The 18,942-nt window shown below is 34.2% G+C and overlaps 1 protein-coding gene across 4 annotated transcripts in view; it reads right to left on the bottom strand.

Annotated features, from left to right (window-relative positions):
* LOC136027298 (angiogenic factor with G patch and FHA domains 1-like) overlaps positions 1-18,942 on the bottom strand; it is an 88,664-nt gene that overhangs the window by 48,886 nt on the left and 20,836 nt on the right. For all 4 annotated transcript variants that reach the window (XR_010617566.1, XR_010617565.1, XM_065704403.1 and 1 more), the window contains exons 3-8: positions 18,516-18,734; positions 13,403-13,486; positions 10,994-11,255; positions 8,733-8,893; positions 3,945-4,085; positions 278-389 (exon numbers count right to left, since the gene is read on the bottom strand). Coding sequence is in view for 2 of the 4 variants with exons in the window: in XM_065704403.1 (XP_065560475.1) it covers positions 278-389; positions 3,945-4,085; positions 8,733-8,893; positions 10,994-11,255; positions 13,403-13,486; positions 18,516-18,734 (979 nt within the window). In the remaining 2 variants the exon portion in view is untranslated. The remainder of the gene's footprint in view (positions 1-277; positions 390-3,944; positions 4,086-8,732; positions 8,894-10,993; positions 11,256-13,402; positions 13,487-18,515; positions 18,735-18,942) is intronic.

The raw sequence follows: 18,942 nt of genomic DNA, 5'->3' as shown, positions 1-18,942 counted from the left end.
TGTGAAATGTAGCTAATGAAATAAATAAGATAAGTAAAAGAAGTAAAGGACACTTGCGATGCATCTAGCAGAACCTAAATCCTGGTAAGTAAATGCAACAATCCTACCAAATAGAAACATACAGACATTAAACGTTTTTTCAGTAAATCCTATAATCTTTGGAACCTTAGTCCTTTTCTACAGTGGACGGTTTCAATTAAAATCTTTGAATTTAAATTAATGCTTTTAGTTTCAGGCTATAGAGAAATTGGTATAATATGAATATACCAACACATACCTTTAAATTCATGTTTTTCTTCCTTTCTTTCTATATGCAAGAGACCTGGTTCACAGTGACCACAACTTTCTGCACCCTTGTGTATGTGTGCCAATAGCTTACAAGTGCCCAACTAAAAACAGATTAAAATAAGGTTTTTTTTATTAAAAATTAACATAAATGTTAATAGATGTTAATTCTATGACTATCTACATTAGTTCTTCCCAAGGATAGATGGATGGATGATAGAAATGGTTTCAATCAGATGACAGGATAATTTCTATCAACAAGCAAAATGACATCATTTTTACACAATCCTGAAAAAGGCTTAGGCCAGCTTTGCCTCTCTCAGACTATCTGCCTTGGCTTTTTCTCCAAGTAGCCCTGCCTTAATGGTAACTTGATTTTAATTCAAGGTAGAGAGGATTTAAGGTAGATGGATGATAAGTAGAGAGGATCTCTGAAAATAATATAATATTTATTTTCTGAATAATACTCAATCACAAGCTCTAATAGAGCCAAAATCGTTATTAAGGTAAGTAAAAAAAAAAAAAAAAAACAATAGAGAACAACAAAAACAAGCAAACCTTAACAACGATTTAAAAACAAAATGTATTATTTACAAAATTATCAATATAAAAATTACATGAAATTTGAAATTAAAAGTAATATACAAAAGCAGGTGTGCAAATAATGTTAAAGATTTTAAGTATGGAGTTTTATGATATGATAGAGATACGATGTGATGATGATATGAGACGATGATAGAGGTTTTTTGATAATAGAGTTCTTCTTTTCAGGAACAATAGCATAGATTTTCCCCTAAGTAATATTTTGTATATTTCAAAGGAGAAGCACGTCAGTCTGCTACAAACATATGCAGTATATTTTTAAAATCTTAGGAAGAATCATTTTCTTAGGATTCTCGCTACCACTGCTCACCATGGTACATTGGTGTCAAGAAAAGATGGACCCTGAATTAAACTGAAATTGAAAATGCGGTTTGAAATTATTTCAGACTTAATTTAGGCTTAATATAAACAATTAATTTAGAAATAATTTGAAATTATTTCGATTTGAAAAATTTTCATTGCGTAGTGTCTCAGCCCCGAGGACCATAACTAATATGTACTTGAGATTCGTCTTTACAAACTCAAGCTAGTAAAGGGATACACAAGCGTTCTTGACCCATGTTAAAAGTCAATATTATTTGTCTCAAATTCTTAGCTAGAGATTTCGTATATTCTAATAAGATCTTGATACAAACAAAATGCCAAAAAAACTAGTTGTATCTAACTGATAAGTTATAAATGATATGATTCAGTTAATATCTTTGTTTGCTTTGTTTTAATCCTAGGCAGATGCCCGACTCTGTATACAATCGTAATCTCTTTTATTGAGTTGAATGCTATTCTGTTTTACCATGCTTATAAATCAGGATGAAGCCTGTGCTCAGTTATTCTTCAGATATTGTTCTGACCTTTGACTGTTTTACTTGATACGGGCACTCTCTAAGGCTTTATGTTAGCTTTATGTTAGCTCGTCTCTCTCTTTTTTTTACAGCAATCCCGTTTTCTTTCTTGTTTGGTCACAACAATGTCTTTCTAGAAACTAAATATGAATCTCGGAAATTTAACCAGAATTGTAATGAAAGCTACTGAAAACAAAACTGCAGCTACCAAAGACTGAGTACTTGTTTTCATGGCAATCTGTTTTTCTTTCTTGATTGATAACGACAATAACTTTCCAAAAACGGAATAAGAATCTCGGAAATTTTATCGTAATTATAATGAAAACTACTGAAAACAAAACTATAACTAACCAAGACCAAGTACATTTTCACAGCAATCTGTTTTCCTTTTTTGTTTGATTACGACAATAAATTTCTGATGTCAATGTCAATTTATGTCAATTTACAAGGATTTTTGTCTAGTAAAAATGTTGTTAATTGGGGGGTGCCCCAAGGATCCGTACTGGGTCCGACTCTGTTTTTAATTTTTATTAATGATCTACCGCATGTTGTGAAATCTCTGATCAGAATTGACGACTTTGTTGACAATGGTCAGAGTAAGTCCCAGCTTACTATGCCCTTATTTGCTGATGATACAACCTTGGTGTGTGTTGCCCCTACAGAACAACTGCTCATGTCAACGATAAATGCAGCAATGAGCAGGATATGTACATGGCTTAAAATAAACTACCTTGACCTGAATACAGATAAGTCAAATTTTGTTATTTTCTCTCGATCTCCGAATTTTTACCCTTGGTTTACGGAAATGATTTCGGAGCGGGGAATTATTAAACGAACAAGATTCACCGAATACCTCGGAATCAATGTTGATGAAACCCTATCATTTAAAGATCATGTGAAGTCAGTTTCGAAAATATTGTCACGTAACTTAGGCATCATGCGCAAATTAAAACATATTTTTCCCCCAAATGTTCTACGCTTGTTATATTTTTCCCTGATTCACCCTTACGTTTTGTATTGCTCGTCGATTTGGCTTGGTACTTTCCCTTCGATAGTTCGTCCAATCCGTGTGATCCAGAATAATGCTATCCGAGTTTTTTGGTTGTGGGAACCAGGAGTCTTTGAGGTCTGTGTATAGAGATTTAAATATAATCCCTGCAGCTGGATTACGTGATTCTTATACGTTGATTTTTATATATAAGTGTTACAGTGATAGCCTTCCTGATTGTTTTACAGGAATATTTTGTGAGAGGCCTGATGTTCACCACCACATTACTCGGATACGAGGTAATACTGAGGTTCCTCGATTAGTTTCAAGTAGGTCTTCTTTTTCACTTATATACAGAGCTTAAAACTTTGGAATAAACTGAGTGTAGATATCAAGGAAATAGGTAGCCTTGGCCAGTTTAAGTCTGATTTACGTATGGAGTTGCTCGGTAGGTATGCTTTTGAAACAGATTAACTAAAATAAATTTTACATAGGTTTTTAATTTGTAATATTTATGTTTTTTTTTTGTTTTTTTTCTTTGTCTTGGGGTCACGCAAGGTAGTGTATTGTTTATGTTTTTTTTTTTTTTTTTTGTTGATTTCGGTATATGGTCTCATTTTCCATATTTTCTTATTCTCCATATTGTTTCTTTATTTTCTTTGAATTTAGCACAGCCTCGCAAGCTTCGTTTAGGTTGTGCTATTGATTAAGAAATGTTTATTTCTAATAAAATTGTTCTACTACTACTACTACTACTACTAAAAATGGAATACGAATCTCGGAAATTTAACCCGAATTATAATGAAAACTATTGAAAACAAAGCTATAACTAATTGTGACTGAGTACTCGTTTTCATTGCAGGCAAACCAGGTAAAATAAACTTTGTAAAATCGTCCACAACAGCTTTCAAGTTACAACTGCAGGACAATTTTAATCTTCTATATATGTTTTACATCCTTCTTTACAGGGGTAAAGACCAAAATAATTAAAGATATACAGTTTTGAAATTACCTCTTCCCATTAATAACCAAAGGAAATATCACAGTGATTTTTTTTTTTTTAAATAATTTATTTCAACTTTATGTTCTACAGACAAGCGACTTTTCCATTTACCCTTTATTCTATGGAACTTAAAAAAGATTTTACTGACCAAGCTATGAAAGCAAATAATCTCAGGTCCACAAATTTCACTGAATTTGAAATTAAAATAAAACAATATATTTCTTACTTTTATGATAGAGCCATGGACAACTTCACTTTCCGACCCAGGAGAAGTAAGTTCCTTTGTATTTACTGTTACAGATGTAGAGCCAACAATTACAGCTTTAAAAACCTTTTCGGATTCGTCAAACTTTATTTCCACACATACCTATAAATCAGAGACAAATCATTTCTTTGATATTTATTAGCTCTCTTTGGACGGGAAACTGCAGTGACAGCGGGAGGGTTCAAGATCAGAATGATCTATTATGCCATTTTCGAAGTACCAATACTTTGATATTTTTTAGAAACATTCAAAAACTAAATTTTAATTCCCATATTACAGAGATATTCCAGGAGACACTGTTGTGGCCGGAAAGTACATCTTTTTCTTAGAGTTTAACAGCAAGCCCAAGTCAATTAGGTTTTGTTTTTATTCACTGTTATTAGCTTTTACCAAAAATAATAGTCAAACAGTTAACACTAACGAATTCTGAGTAAGGAGTGACTCGGGTCAATAACAACCAAAACTAACAAAAAAACAAGCACAGTTAATACATCAAAAGAATCACTTCAAAAGGTCACTTTGTAGGAGTGACTCGGGTCAATAGCAACCAAAACTAACAAAAAAACAAGCACAATTAATACATCAAAAGCATCACTTCAAAAAGTCACTTTGTAGGAGCGACTCGGGTCAGTAGCAACCAAAACTAAAAACAAGCACAATTAACACACCGAAAGAATCACTTCAAAAGGTCACTTTGTAGGAGCAACTCAGGCCAATAGCAACCAAAAATAAAAAAACACGAACACAATTAATACATCAAAAGAATCACTTCAAAAGCTTACTTCCACCTAGCATTACATTTTGGGAAGGGGTGGCCCCTTTCATATCCGGACCCATTTTTAACTGAATACCTTCTAGCTTTACATTTTGGGAAGGGGTAGTCCCTTTCACATACAGACTCATTTATATTGGTTTTAACTTCTAATATTGCTCCTTACTTTTGGTGGATTTTTTTTTAATTGAATACCTTCTAGCATTACATTTTGCGAAGGGGTAGCCTCTTTCACATGCGAACTCATTTCTATTAGTTTTAACTTCTAATGTTGCTACTTACTTTCGGTGGATTTTTTATATTGAATACCTTCTAGCATTACATTTTGTTGCAGCAAAATTCTAACTAAATATACGAGATTTAATTTTAGTCATTTATTATCAGAAACATAAATCTCCTTTCTCTGGGAGCCTTTCCGGGTTCGGTTTACTTTAGCAGAGGGCTTACAGGCCAATTGTTCTGTTTCTAATCAAACCAAGTCTTTCACTTATATACAACACCTACAAAATATTTGACGGAGTATTTTCGACAACAAATGAAATAAGAAGAAATAAAAAAGGTTATTTTGATAGGAAAACGGATGAAAAAGTTGTTGATTTGAATTAACATAACGGTTAGAAATTAGAATAATTTCTTATTTAGGGTATCTCTTTTCATTTTATGATTTAAGGTTGCTCTTTATTTTCAAGTTTACAATTTTTTATTATGTATTACAAGCAATAATCAACAGATCTTTCTAAGAGTGAAAAAACACAGTAAATTTTAAGACTTATAAAAGATGTTGTGGGGTTGGGTACCACCTATCGACAACCTGAAAAGCTTTTTTCCTTAGACACTGTTGTTTCCTCAGCAGGTTAATATTTCCGGGATCTTTTTTTAGTCTTCGAAAATAGAAAAAATCAGCTTTTTCATCAATTTAAGATTGATTCAAAAAAAATCTCCGGAAAACAATTCAACAAAAGTAATAAGTTATACTAAAACGACAAAAAATAGAGTCGCGCAATAAGCCAAACTTGAACAGTACAGACTATGAATAAATAAACAACACCTGAAATAAAAATAAAATGAGTAGTCACGTCAAACTCAACATTAACAGGTATTACTGTGGGAAAATAAATGATATTAGACAGAAAAAAATACGAAATGTTGGAAATTCAAATCATATTCATTAAAGCACGCGACCCCGTAGCCTTTATGGGGTTTAAAATTAGCCCGTGACCCTTAAAGTGATGGATAGCGTTACTGTTATTTATATTACCCTTGCTTTTGAACGTTTTGAGTTTAACTTGGTTGTTCATACAAATTTATGTCTGTTTTAGGGTTCATTTATTCATCCATAATAATATCTACTATTTTTTAGTTTGACGTGACTATTGTACCAATGAGAGCCCTGGCCATAAAACACATTTTTTTTTTCAAGTGAAAAAAGTATTTTGATGCATTCCTGGGCATTTAAAAATTTACTGTTTAAGTTTTTTTTTTCTGTGGCTTGGGGTCCCAAGTTGCTCAGAAAAACTAGATTGAGAACTCTTTTTCAGCTCCCCTTCACCCTGAGATTTACGGTTATAAGTTTCAAGCTATTCAGAAAAAAAAATTGTAGGCTGGTTTTAAGGCCCCATTTCAGGCAAACCAATATCATTCTTTTCCATATTTTTATGCATTGCTTTTTTTTTGGGGGGGGGGCAAAGGATTTACGGCAAATTGTCAAGCTGATCACAAAAACAATCCCCCATTTTGAGCTTAGGAAGCAAATCACCCATTTTGAGAATTTTGAACTTTAGAAAAAAAGTTCTTGTCCTTCACTGAGCTCCATTTTCAGACGAACAATTTTTTTTTTCATTTAATGTGTTGCAATAGGGTTTACCTGACCCAAGAACTTAGGGATACAAATTTTTTAACCGATGGGAAAAAAAACTACCAGGTCTTTTGGGCCAGATATTTAGGGAGGTTAGTGCCCCCCATCTAAATTCATTTTTGTTCGGTAGTGGCCCCTTGTCACCAGTAACGTGCAGATGTAAGTCTCAAACGAATCAGAAATGAAAATTTCATTAACAGCATACCCTGAAAGAAATATGTGGGTCAAAAGCCTCTTGTTCAGGAAACGATCTCTGAATATTTCAAGCTGATCAGAAACTAAGGTTTTGCCGTATTTTTGGGCCACGTATTTTCCTTAAACGGTCACCTACTAAAGGTCACCTTAGCCTGGGTGTTTACGGATACAGTTCTCAAGCCTTTCATGAAAAAAATTTTTTGGCCCGTTTAATGGTCGCATTTTTAGGTGAACGAACATTTTCTTGTGCAATGAGGTTCCTTTGGCCAAAGGCTTTATTTAGCCATTTTTTGGAGCCCATACCTTCAACCGAAAATTGTTTTGTATATTAGGCTCTCCTTGGGCTAGGGGCTTACGGGGTGAGGTTTCAAATCCTTTGGAAGCAAAAGTTTGTTGATTAATTTATTGGACTGTTTATCCAAGATCCTCTCTCCTTCTAATCAAAATTTGAGGTCCCCTTACCCCAGAGAATAATTTTTGAGCTGATCAAATGATACAGCTTTTGGCACATTTAGGCCCTCTATTGTGAGGGGGGCTGTTTCCCCTACGTAACAAGTTTTTTTTCTGCACATTTGGGTTTCCTTTATCCAAGTTTTGAGCCATTTAACAAGAACAGCTTTCGATCCATTTCTTGGGCTTGTTTTTAACCAAACCAATATTTTATTTTTTAATTTTGGGACGAGGGTCCCCTTCATAAATTCAGTGAAATATTCACTGAATTGAATTCTTATGTCTGAAAAAAAAATCTCCTATTGTTTCTAATTTGTGTTTGTTTAATATGGAAAGGCAGTGTGGTCTTCGTCGCTATTTAGGGTTTCCTTTGCCCAAAGATTTTTAAGTATAACATAATTTGATTGAGTTGTTTGGCCCATTTTAGGGGAAGGAGACTATGAGCAACAATCTAGAGTTTTAGTCCATTTGGGTGTCCTTGACCCAAAAACGCAGGGATATGAGTTTCAAGTCAATAAGCAGGAAATTTATTACTTAAGGGAAGATATTAAAAAAAAATAATAGCTCCCTGAAAATGTTGATCCGGTGTCACGGGGGTTAGGGGGCGAGGAAGGGCACGAGAGGGCAACTGATTACCCTCCAATCATTGATCTTTTTGCAATTTATTTTTTAGGCATTAAGGTCTGCTTAGGTCAATAGCATAAGGCTATGATTTTCAAGCCGATAAGGAAGGAAATTTATGGCCCTGTCTGATGGGGGTTGGCCCCAAACATTTTATTTTGTGCATCAAGTTTTTGTGCATCAAGTTCCCTTTGGCCCAAAAGCTTAAGAGTTTATGTTTCCATTTGTTCAGAAATAAACGTTTGCTTGCCCATTTTGGGTCCCCAATTTTTATTTTTATTATTTCTTGTGCATTGCGGTACCTTTGGTACAAGCACTTAATGTAACAATGACATCAACCTAAAAACAATGTACCCTTAGCAATTCTTAGGCCTATTCATAAATGGAAACTGCAGTTTTCGAAAATTCTGCTTTTACTTGTCCCAAATTATGAAGTCTATCGGCCAGTATCACATTTTCTTCAGTATTGCCATGTTGAGCGATTAGAATATATAAGCAAATTAATCCGTTTAATTTGAAGGCGCTCATGAATCAATATCAATCTGGTGAACCCAAAGACAGCTATATCTTCATGAGCTATTTGATGCTACATATTTTTTGCTCTTTTTTTCTTATTTTTCACTCGATTTTCCGCTTCTTTTTTGTTGTTTTTAATTTGACGGCCGTTAAACTGACATGACGGCTGAAAACTCCTCAGTTTTCAAGTGGCTAGGGAAGAAATACAAAATATGAGAAATACTCAGCTCTTTACTACGCCGACGCTAATGCGTTGGCTCTGATTAAGGGGCTAAAGCGCATCGACAAAAAAAAAATCAATCCGTTTCTTTAGTATGGCAGCATATTATAAAATCCGAACCTCATCTAATTCATCATCTTGTAGAGACACTAAGTTTGCATCGCTTTTCCCAATAGATCCTCCAGTGTAGGGAATAATAAAGAACATCCCACAAATGTCCTGGTTGGATTGACAGCTCTGTAGTATCAGTCTCATACAAGGGGGCTGGTCAATCGAAAGTTCTGAAATAGAAACAGAAGCCTTACTATAAATAACATGTAAAAAAGAAAAGCTTTATTGATTTCTTCTTGTTTTTACAAGACAAGGAGGCTGGATTATCCAAAATTCAGATTTCCATCTCTTTTCGTAGCCTTGACAAACCTCTGATAATTTTACTCTAATGTAGAGTTTGTATTCCAAGTACGCCATTTTTCTTCCTATTCTTTCTCTTTAATAAAACAAAAGCTTGTTGAAAAGATTAGAAAAGAAATACGGTTTTTTATCCAACTAATGTTCCTTAACAGCCATTACTTATTTTGAAATTTACATGTTTGCAATTTCATTTTATTGGAGTTCATTTCTTGACAAAATTTGACTTTTTATTAGCAGGTTCAATTTTGGCTGTTAGAAAAATGACTACATTATCATCCCTTGAAAACAACCACTTCTCTGCAACAACAAAATAATTAGAGAAAAGAGAAAATCAGAGCGATAAAAATCTCTTGGAAACTGGATAAATGGTGTGAACCTTGTGAAAAATTATACAAGTAATTTGTGATGAAACGATTTTTCATCTCAGCTTTAATTAAAAAAAACATTTTTAGCAGAATAGTTTCTACTTCATACTTTAAGCAACAAATGGCAAACGACAGGTACAAATCTTAATAGTCTTTGATATATAGAAACATGGAATATAAATGAAAGAAAGGACCGGTTTCCATTTAAAGGTCCATAAGCTTTTTGGCTAAACGCTTATATAAGATTTCATAAAAAAAAACATTATACATGCTAGATGACTGCTGCTTTGCTACTGTATTTTATTTCTATAATATCTGGTATCAAACTGTGTAGTAAATCCATAGTCAAGGCAATCAGCTATACAACATAATATAAATCTATTCTCTCTATATAATATTGCATAATGTAACTTATTTCTCCCAGTATAGTATTGCCAAATCAAAAAGGTGTTTCTCATACCCTTATACATTCCACAAAATAATAAAAGAATAAATAATATTAAAAAAAAAAAATACAATTCATACATCTGGCATACATCTGGCACCATAGAAGGCTCTAAGGGTTGTATATACTTCTTTTGCTTAGTACTGTAGTTCAAAAGCAGGATTGATACTGTATCACTGTACTACTGTTTACTGTGTTTAGTAAAAAGAGATAGTAAACAATTCTTTATCGAAAAATCAAACACAACTTTCGATTTCAAGAAGGTATAAACAAAGTCAAGGACTCAAAGGCGAGTTATAATTCATTTGTGAGCTGTAGCTATAATAGACTAAAATATAGAGTATTTGATATACCAATTTAATACACTGAACATACTGATTTTTTATATTTTATAAGAAGAATACTAAAAAAAATGACCGCCTAAAATATAATTTTTATTTCATAAAGAATGCCAAGTTAATTTACTTCGTAAACCTAGTTATCAATGATGAATTTATGATAAACTCTTGCGATAAAATTTTTTATCAGGATTCTTTTTGGACTTGTTTTGGAGAGATTGTCAAAGCGGCTAAATAAATTATTCTTGTTCCGCAAATGAAAATAAATTGTTCCTTAAAGAACAATAAATTTAACATTCACTAAACTCAAAAATAAGCCAACGCACAAAAAAAAGAAAACAGAAACCTCAAGTAGATAGATTTTGTGCTATGCCTGACCGAAACGGCATTGCTCACTATAAAAGTCAACAGTTTGAATGTCACTAGGTATAATACTAAAAAAGTGACCGACTAAAATATAATTTTAGTCTTATCAGAGAATATAATTTCATAGGAGAATATTCTGATGAAACCAGAATAATACTAAAAAAGTTATCGACTAAAATATAATTTTTATTTCATAAACAATGCCAGGTTAATTTAGATTGTAAACCTAGTTATTAATGATAAATTTATGAAAAACCCTTGCAATAATAATTTTTATCAGGATGTTTTTTGGATTTGTTTTGGAAGAAATGTCAAAGCGGGTAAATAATTGTTCCTTAAAGAACAATAAATTTACTATTCACTATACTCACAAACTAGTCACCGCACAAAAAAAGAAAGCAAAAATCTAAAGTAGAAATATTTTGTGCTATGCCTGGCCAAAACAGCATTACTCACTATAAAAGTCAACAGTTTGAATGTCACTTGGTATTTCGTCTCCATTTTGATCATCGTACGGTAGTGCCACTGGCGTTAAATTACGGGTTTCTTCCCCACTTTCGTCATCAGTTATTTCTCCTTCTTCTTTCTGTTCTTCTACTTCCTCAATTTCATTCTTAATATCTGATGACCCAGGAAATTCACTACCCACGTGGGATACATTCTTTTTTCGCTTTCTAGCTTTTATTTTTGGCCTTTCGTTTTCAGCCTGAACATATACCTATAAAATAATTAGTTAAATTTAATACTAAACTACTGTTATGCAATATAAATACAACACAATGCCCCTTGTAAAACTCCGAGGGCCAGAAAAAAATTATTGAAACGGAGAGAGAGAGGGAGAGAGAGAATGAGAGAGAGGGGGAGAGAATGAGAGAGAGAGAGGGAGAGAGAGAGAAATGAAAAAGAGAAAGATAGCGAAAGGAATAACAAGAGAGATACAGAGAGAAGGAAAGGAGAGACTAGGAAAGAGAGACAGAGCTGCAAAGAGAGAAACCGACAGACAGACAGACTGATAAAGAAACGAAAACAAAGAGAGATTAAAAAACTGAAATAGAAACTTACCGATTCCGCTACCTAACAAGGTACTTCTCCTCTTATTTAGTGAACCTACAATACAAGCAGTATTATGTCATTCTATTACCTCCAAAGGTAAGCTATTCTCTTTTGCAAGCACCTAGAAGTACACTAAAAGATTGCACGCAAAGATTCACTCAAAATTTTGAAAAATTAATTAAACCCATCTAAATGGGTAGAAAAACGCGGCATATTGGGTGTCTAAGTCAAGTACGACCCCCCACGGTGAGGTGCTAAAAGCCCTCAAAAAAACTTCAAGTGCATTATAGATAAACTCCGACTAAATGACTAAACAGTGAACTTGGCTATGCCGTTGCAACTTTTTTTTTCTGAGTACACGTCAGTAATCTAGGCAAAAAAAAAGTCTCGAAAACTGTTCCTAAATTAATTTTTTTGATGTTGGTTCAGAGAACCATGCTTCCAAAATAAGACACATGAGAACTATTATTTTTATCTAAAGAATTTCTCTACTCCATAAGCAATTACGTTTCTTTATTCATATTAAATGTAAAAAAAGTTTTTTTTAACTGCAAGTAGGGAGCGACATTAAAACTTAAAACGAACAGAAATTATTCCGGTTATGAAAGGGGTTGTCCCCTCCTCAACGCCCCGTTCTTTACGCTAAAGTTTGACTCTTTGTCACAACTCTAATGTTTAAAACAATAAAAATACTTTAGCGTAAAGAGTGAGGCGTTGAGGAGGGGACAACCCCTTTCATATACAAAATAATTTCTGTTCGTTTTATGTTTTAACGTCGCTCCTTACTTGCAGTTAAGAAAACTTGTTTTTTTATTTAGTTTCTGAACGTTTTGTTTTTGGCTCATCGCACATGAATAAATTAAACGAAATTTAAATATCGTCAATACGACATTTGAGGACTCTTTGCATTAAAGCTTGAATTTTGTACCAAATCTTTAAGAATGACCCCCGAATAACAAAGGCCGTAGAATAAATAGTTAAAATTACTAGAAATACTTTAGTGTAAAGAGCAAGGTATTGTGGAGGAGACGAAGCCCCTTATATATGTAATATTTTATGTTCATTTTTAGTTTTAATGCTGCTCATTACTTCCAGTTGAAAAAAAAATGTATTTGTTTTCTCATTTTTTTTTTTATATAATGCTAGAAAATCCTGCACTTCCTTCATGGAAATTCTCTTCTCTCATGATAAATTTCTCCATGGATAGATCCTCCCACGTAACCCCTTCCCCCGACTTAACCCCACCCCAACGAGAAAAAGTCCCCCTGAATCGATCCCACTGGGTTGATACGATCACCCCCGCGGAAAAAAACAACAAAAAAAAACAAATAAACACGCATCCGTGATCTGTCTTCTGGCAAAAAATACAAAACCCCACATTTTTGTAAATAGGAACTTGAAACTTCTACAGTAGGGTTTTCTTATACGCTGAATCATACAGTGTTATTTTCATTAAGATTCAATTACTTTTAGGGACTGTTTCCCACTATTTTCTAAAATAAGGCAAATTTTCTCAGGCTCGTGACTTTTGATGAGTAAGACTAAACTTGAAGAAACTGATATATTTAAAATAAGCATTAAAATGTGATCCTTTTGATGTAACTATTGGTATCAAAATTCCGTTTTTAGAGTTTTGGTTACTATTGAGCAGATTCACTTCTTACTACGGTTCGTTACCACGAACTGTTTGAAATGGAAAATATTACTAATTAACTTACTGCTTATAAGCAATGTGCATTAAAATGATACACTCTAGTGGTCAATGAACAGAGTTAAGATCTACAAAAAAAAAAATGTAAAATTTATACAAACCTGGTTGACAACTTCATAGTTCTGAGTATCATAGTTGTATGAAAGATACGTACCAGTCGTACCATCATAATACAGCTCACGAGACTGAAAAAAAAAATTAAAGGTCAGACGCTGAAACTGAAAATTTTGGCAGTGCTTTAAAAACTAAGTTCTAGCTAGAACATTGGCCAAAATATTTTAGCAGCTTTCGATATGCCAAAAAAAATGTATGTTTATGTGCGTTTTAGCGAGAAAAAAAAACAACAAAGACTGGTGATCATGGGTAGCGCAGTAGCACTAACAAAATGAAGAGTCGTGTGCCTGCCGCGTATCATTATCATTTTTTTTTCTCCAGCCTCTTTGTAGGGAAGGAGGGGGAGGGGGTTGAAACTTGGAAATTACATCATTCGACTGGAAACTGAAATTCTAATGGCCTTTTTAAGAGTCTAAAGTGATTGGAGGGCAATCTGTCCCCCCTTACGTCCTTTTCGCAACCCAGCCCCCATAATCCCATAATATATCTGATAAAAATTTTGAAGTAACAATTTTGTTCAGGATATTCAAAAGGTCTATTAAATTTGCCTCTGGGGATGACAATACTGCAACAGCCCTTGGGACGAGGGCCAAAGATTATACAATTTGCTAGTTGTTAAAGATACTTACAGATAGTACAGGTAGTTATATTTTTAAGCCTTTGGGCTAGGGGATCTTACTAAAGAATCAAAAATGGCCAATAAACTTCTTGTCCAAGGCTACTTAGCACACAAAGGATGATCACAGCAAATTGGAAGCGGGCTACTTAGACTGGAAATTAAAAGTTGTAGGGCCCTTTTTAAGGGCTGAAAGTGATTGGAGAGCAATAAGCCTGCGTCGCACATCCTAAGAGCGTCAGAAAGCCTAATAAATATTTTACCAGGTCTAAATTTCCCCCGCAGCCCCAGCGAAAATGACCCTAAATTATTTTAATTCTGTATTGTTCGAAGATAGGTTTTACTATTAGAAAGGAGAGCCTCGGTCTTGGGTTTCCGAACAGCTAGGAGCTCTTAGGGATCATTCTCTAGGGCAAGATCCTTAGGGCTTCCCAAGATTACAATTTAAAAATGACACGCATTCCTTTGTAAACCAAAAGACGCTATGTGCATCCGAGTTTTCAAATTATCCGTGATATATCGGGAATAGCTAGGAGGATCGACGTAAAACTCTCAGCGAGTGTTGGGGACAGAAAGTCAAATATATACCAAATTTTGTCTTGGGGGTGGGGACAGAGGTAAGACATTATGTGTATCCAGTTCATTAAAAATAGCACATTAGCGATATCTCTGGAACCCCTTATAGGATGGAATTGAACGTTTCAGGTACTGTTAGGTAAAGGAAAAGGGGAACGTAAGAGAAGAGGACTTCAAACTTCTTGTCAGGAGAGGATATTGGGCTAAATAATATTGTCTCTGATCCACCACGACACTTTTGCACTACAGGTTTCAATGGGCGTAATAATCTATGCATAGTTAAATGGCGAGGTAAATGAAAAGAACGATGTGTTGCCAGGTTATAAAATTACCGTATCTCTAACATCTCGGGAACAAAGCAGGGTATGAAGTTGAAACTTTCGGGGAGTATTGATGGAGGGGAGTCGGCAAGTGAACGTGAAATTAAGATTTGAAAGGTGAGAGTGCAAATCAATCAAAAGACACTAAATACATCCAGGTTATCAAAACACTATTTCTGTAATATCTCTGTGAAGGCTTGTGGGATGAAGTTGAAACTTCCAGATAATGTTATAGAAGGAATGGGAGAGAGCCATAAAGACACCGTATTTTGTTGTATTTCCAGCGGAGGGGGGGGGGTAATTATGTTTTGTCTCTGATGACGCTAAACGTTTATAAACCGCTATGGGACATGAAATATATTTACAGTTAAATAGCAAGGTAAATCAAAAGACAATAAGTGCGTGTATGTATCAAGTTGAAATTTTCGGGGAGTATTGATGGAGGGGAGTCGGCAAGCGAACGTGAAATTACGACTTGAAAGGTGAGAGTGCAAATCAATCAAAAAACACTAAATACATCCAGGTTATCAAAACACTATTTCTGTAATATCTCTGTGAAGGCTTGTGGGATGAAGTTGAAACTTCCAGATGGTGTTATAGAAGGAATGGGAGAGAGCCATAAAGACACCGTATTTTGTTGTATTTCCAGCGGAGGGGGGTAATTATGTTTTGTCTCTGATGACACTAAACGTCTATAAACCGCTATGGGACATGAAATATATTTACAGTTAAGTAGCAAGGTAAATCAAAAGACAATATGTGCGTGTATGTGAATACACTTGACAAAAAATACCTGTAGGACCATGGCCGCATAGCCCTACGCTGGAAGTTTGTCCAGCGAGCATATCAACTATAATTTGAGAATGTCTTAGAGATCAAACTGAAATTTACAGGTAATTATTTTTTATGCGGGACATGTGGACCCCAAATTTTAACTTGAGGAAGTGGGTATATGAAGGCTAAACATATTTTGTTTCAAGCCTGCCTAAAAGTTATGGCACTTTAAGCCCATGTGGGACTAGAATCTAACCACAGCAAAGCAGAGCTGTAAATCAAAAGATATAAAATGGGGTATCTGCAATATCTCACGAAGGGCTTGAGAGATTGATTTGAAACTGCCCGGGTGCGTCGGGAGCCTGAAGTAAAACTCGAAATTTGACTCCAAAGGGAGGGCACTCTGCATATTTGGGCTACTAGAATATCATATCCCAAATGTCTCAGAAACAGCCGGCGGTATGTAGTCGAAATTTTCTTGTAGTACTGGGAGGCAAGGGGACTTCGAATTTTGCGTGGTTGAAATTTTATGTCTTTGGTCCACTTAAACGTTTTTCGCTATAAAAGCCAATTGGAATTGATTTATCCCCATGGAAGAGTGAGGCAAACTAGAAAACACTTATGTGTCATCAGGTTACCAAAATAATTGTATTGTGTCTGGAATGGTGGGGGGTATAAAGTTTAATGTGTCAAGTTGAAATGTTACAGGCAAGTGAACCTTGAATTTTAGTTTTTGGGAGGAGGCAGACGGGTAAGGGATAATTTTTTTTTCCAAAATATGGTTCACTATAAGCTCCAATGGGAACTATATAATCTGTGAACGGTTAAGAAGTGAGGTAAATAAAAAGACATACGTTGCCAGGTAATAAAAACGGCGTATCTGTAATAACATGGGACAAGCTTCTGGGGGATCAGATTGAGAATTTCAGAGATTTTTTTCGGAGGGGGGAGAGCAGACCTAAAACCTCGACTTAGGTTGAATATAAAATTGAATATAAAAAATTCAGTGAGTACTCCCCCAAGTCCCTATTATGCATAATAGTCAACTAAATATAACATAACAAAACAGGGATAAATATAAAAACACAGTATAGTCTGACTGATCCTTCTAAAAAGGTTTCCTATCCCTCCCACACGATACTTTTTGAAAAATCTTCACTCATTAGCAATGATTTGGGGATAAGACAGGTGGTTCAGAAATCAATCGAAATTAGTCTCAAAATAAATAATAATATTTCTTTGAATAAAGACTTGGGTGAGTACTCACTAAATTCCTTATGTTCAAATTTAAATAAAAATGATATAACAAAATATTTTACTAAACCAATTTAAAATAGTATTGAACCAGTTACAAAAAGACCTTTGAGGGAAGCTGCCAAAAAATCAAGATTAGCTTTGAAAACTTGCATTTGATCATTTTGTTCTGTTTTGTTTGAATAAATTTATCATCTCACTTCGTTTCATTTATCAGTCCTTGTTGAACTTCGTTTAAGTAGGGATGCTGGGGCTGTTTTAAGAAGTTTTTAAGAAAATTATTATTTTTAATTCCCACATTTTAATATAAGTATATATATATATATATATATATATATATATATATATATATATATATATATATATATATATATATATATATATATATATATCATTTTAATATAAGTGTATATTTTATATACATATAGAATTAATATATACAGTATAAGTATAGAATTTATATATCAACAACAACAAGCGGAAGCTTCTCACAAGTTGATAGCTACAACTACTAACAACTTACCGCAGCGCCCAACCGCCTGGGATCAACACAGCTACGCACGCTCCTCCTCCATCTCGATCCGTTCAAAGCCTTCCTCTTTACACCCTCCCAGGAAGTTCCGATTTACGTTAAATCTTTCTTTATGACGTCCTCCAACCCTAGCCGCAGAAGACCTGACCGATCACTTTCAACAGCACTGCCCATGGGGAGAGATTTTCGCCCCCAAGCTTAGTAGTATATTTCTATATCTCTAGTCAAAATCCGAAATTCTACAAGATATATTTATAGATCTGGGATCGGATAGACCTTAATGTGATAGGATCCAAAATACCTTCAGCAATCCTTTAAAAAATATGCAGGAAATGCCTATTTAAACTTGATATTTTACTCAGTTTCAAAGTATAAAATTGAGGTAAAAGCTTTATAGTGAAAATATTAAATAGTTTATTACGGCCTAGTTTAAACTGCTTTTAATTATTAGTATTTTAATAATGATGTGTCTCAATAGGACTCAAACAAACCCCGAAAGAAAATCAGTACTGAATTTCGAGGGTTTACCAATCGTTGATCCAGAAAATAAACGTCACGTTTGCGCGATTTCCTCCCCCTTTTCGGCCACAAATAAATTACCATTAAATGTTGCCAGCATAGGCTTACTGACAAAACAAAAGAGTTTCCTAGGGCTCCAGCACATATTAACTATAACCTTACATACAATTCAAAAATATAGTTAGCAAAAATGCTTCAAATATAAATTAAGAAAAATTTTAAGGGAACAGGGATGAAAATCTGATAACATTATCCTGCATTAAGTATGATCAGTTGCCGCAAATGAAATTAAATATTAAAGCGAGTAGGTCTACACTGGACAGCAACAGAATTAATTACACCCTTGAACTCTACTCAAACATCTTATTAGTATGAATGATTTGCTGTTAAAATTATTATATTTCATTAGAATATAGTAAAGATAAATTTTGACTACAAATTTCTAACCGATACTACCAAGATAAAAAATACTTGGAAGAGCCACTTGTAAGCAGCTGTCCAACACTCACAGCGTCATAATAATACCCAGATAAAGTGTCATAGTAAAGTCCAGTTGTTTGTTCAAATACAAATCTTTCCCCTATCTTGGTCGTGCTATTTGATTGCTCTTTCAGTTCTTCTATAAGGGAAGCGGGGCTCTCATCTGTGCTTTCAAATACAGGGGTATTAGCCAATACCTCTTCTTCCCCTGTTTGGACACTAGCATCTTTCAAAGTTTTGTTTCTATCCTGGAAATGAAAAAGCGACATATATATATATATATATTAACCAATTTTCACCAATATAGTTGATGATGATTTCATTGATTCTGACCGTACAATGTTTAGCTCAGACTAATTAACTGCTTCTTATAATGAAAAGCTAATAATAATGAATTGTGCTAAAGACCTCTAGTCTAAAAATACTCACGGCCAACTTTTTTTCTTTCCCATGACT

Source organism: Artemia franciscana, chromosome 5, assembly GCF_032884065.1.
Source record: "Artemia franciscana chromosome 5, ASM3288406v1, whole genome shotgun sequence".
In the NCBI taxonomy this organism is placed as follows: Eukaryota; Metazoa; Arthropoda; class Branchiopoda; order Anostraca; family Artemiidae; genus Artemia; species Artemia franciscana.
Note: the sequence above shows the minus strand (reverse complement) of the source record. Positions and strands in the feature narration are given on the sequence as shown.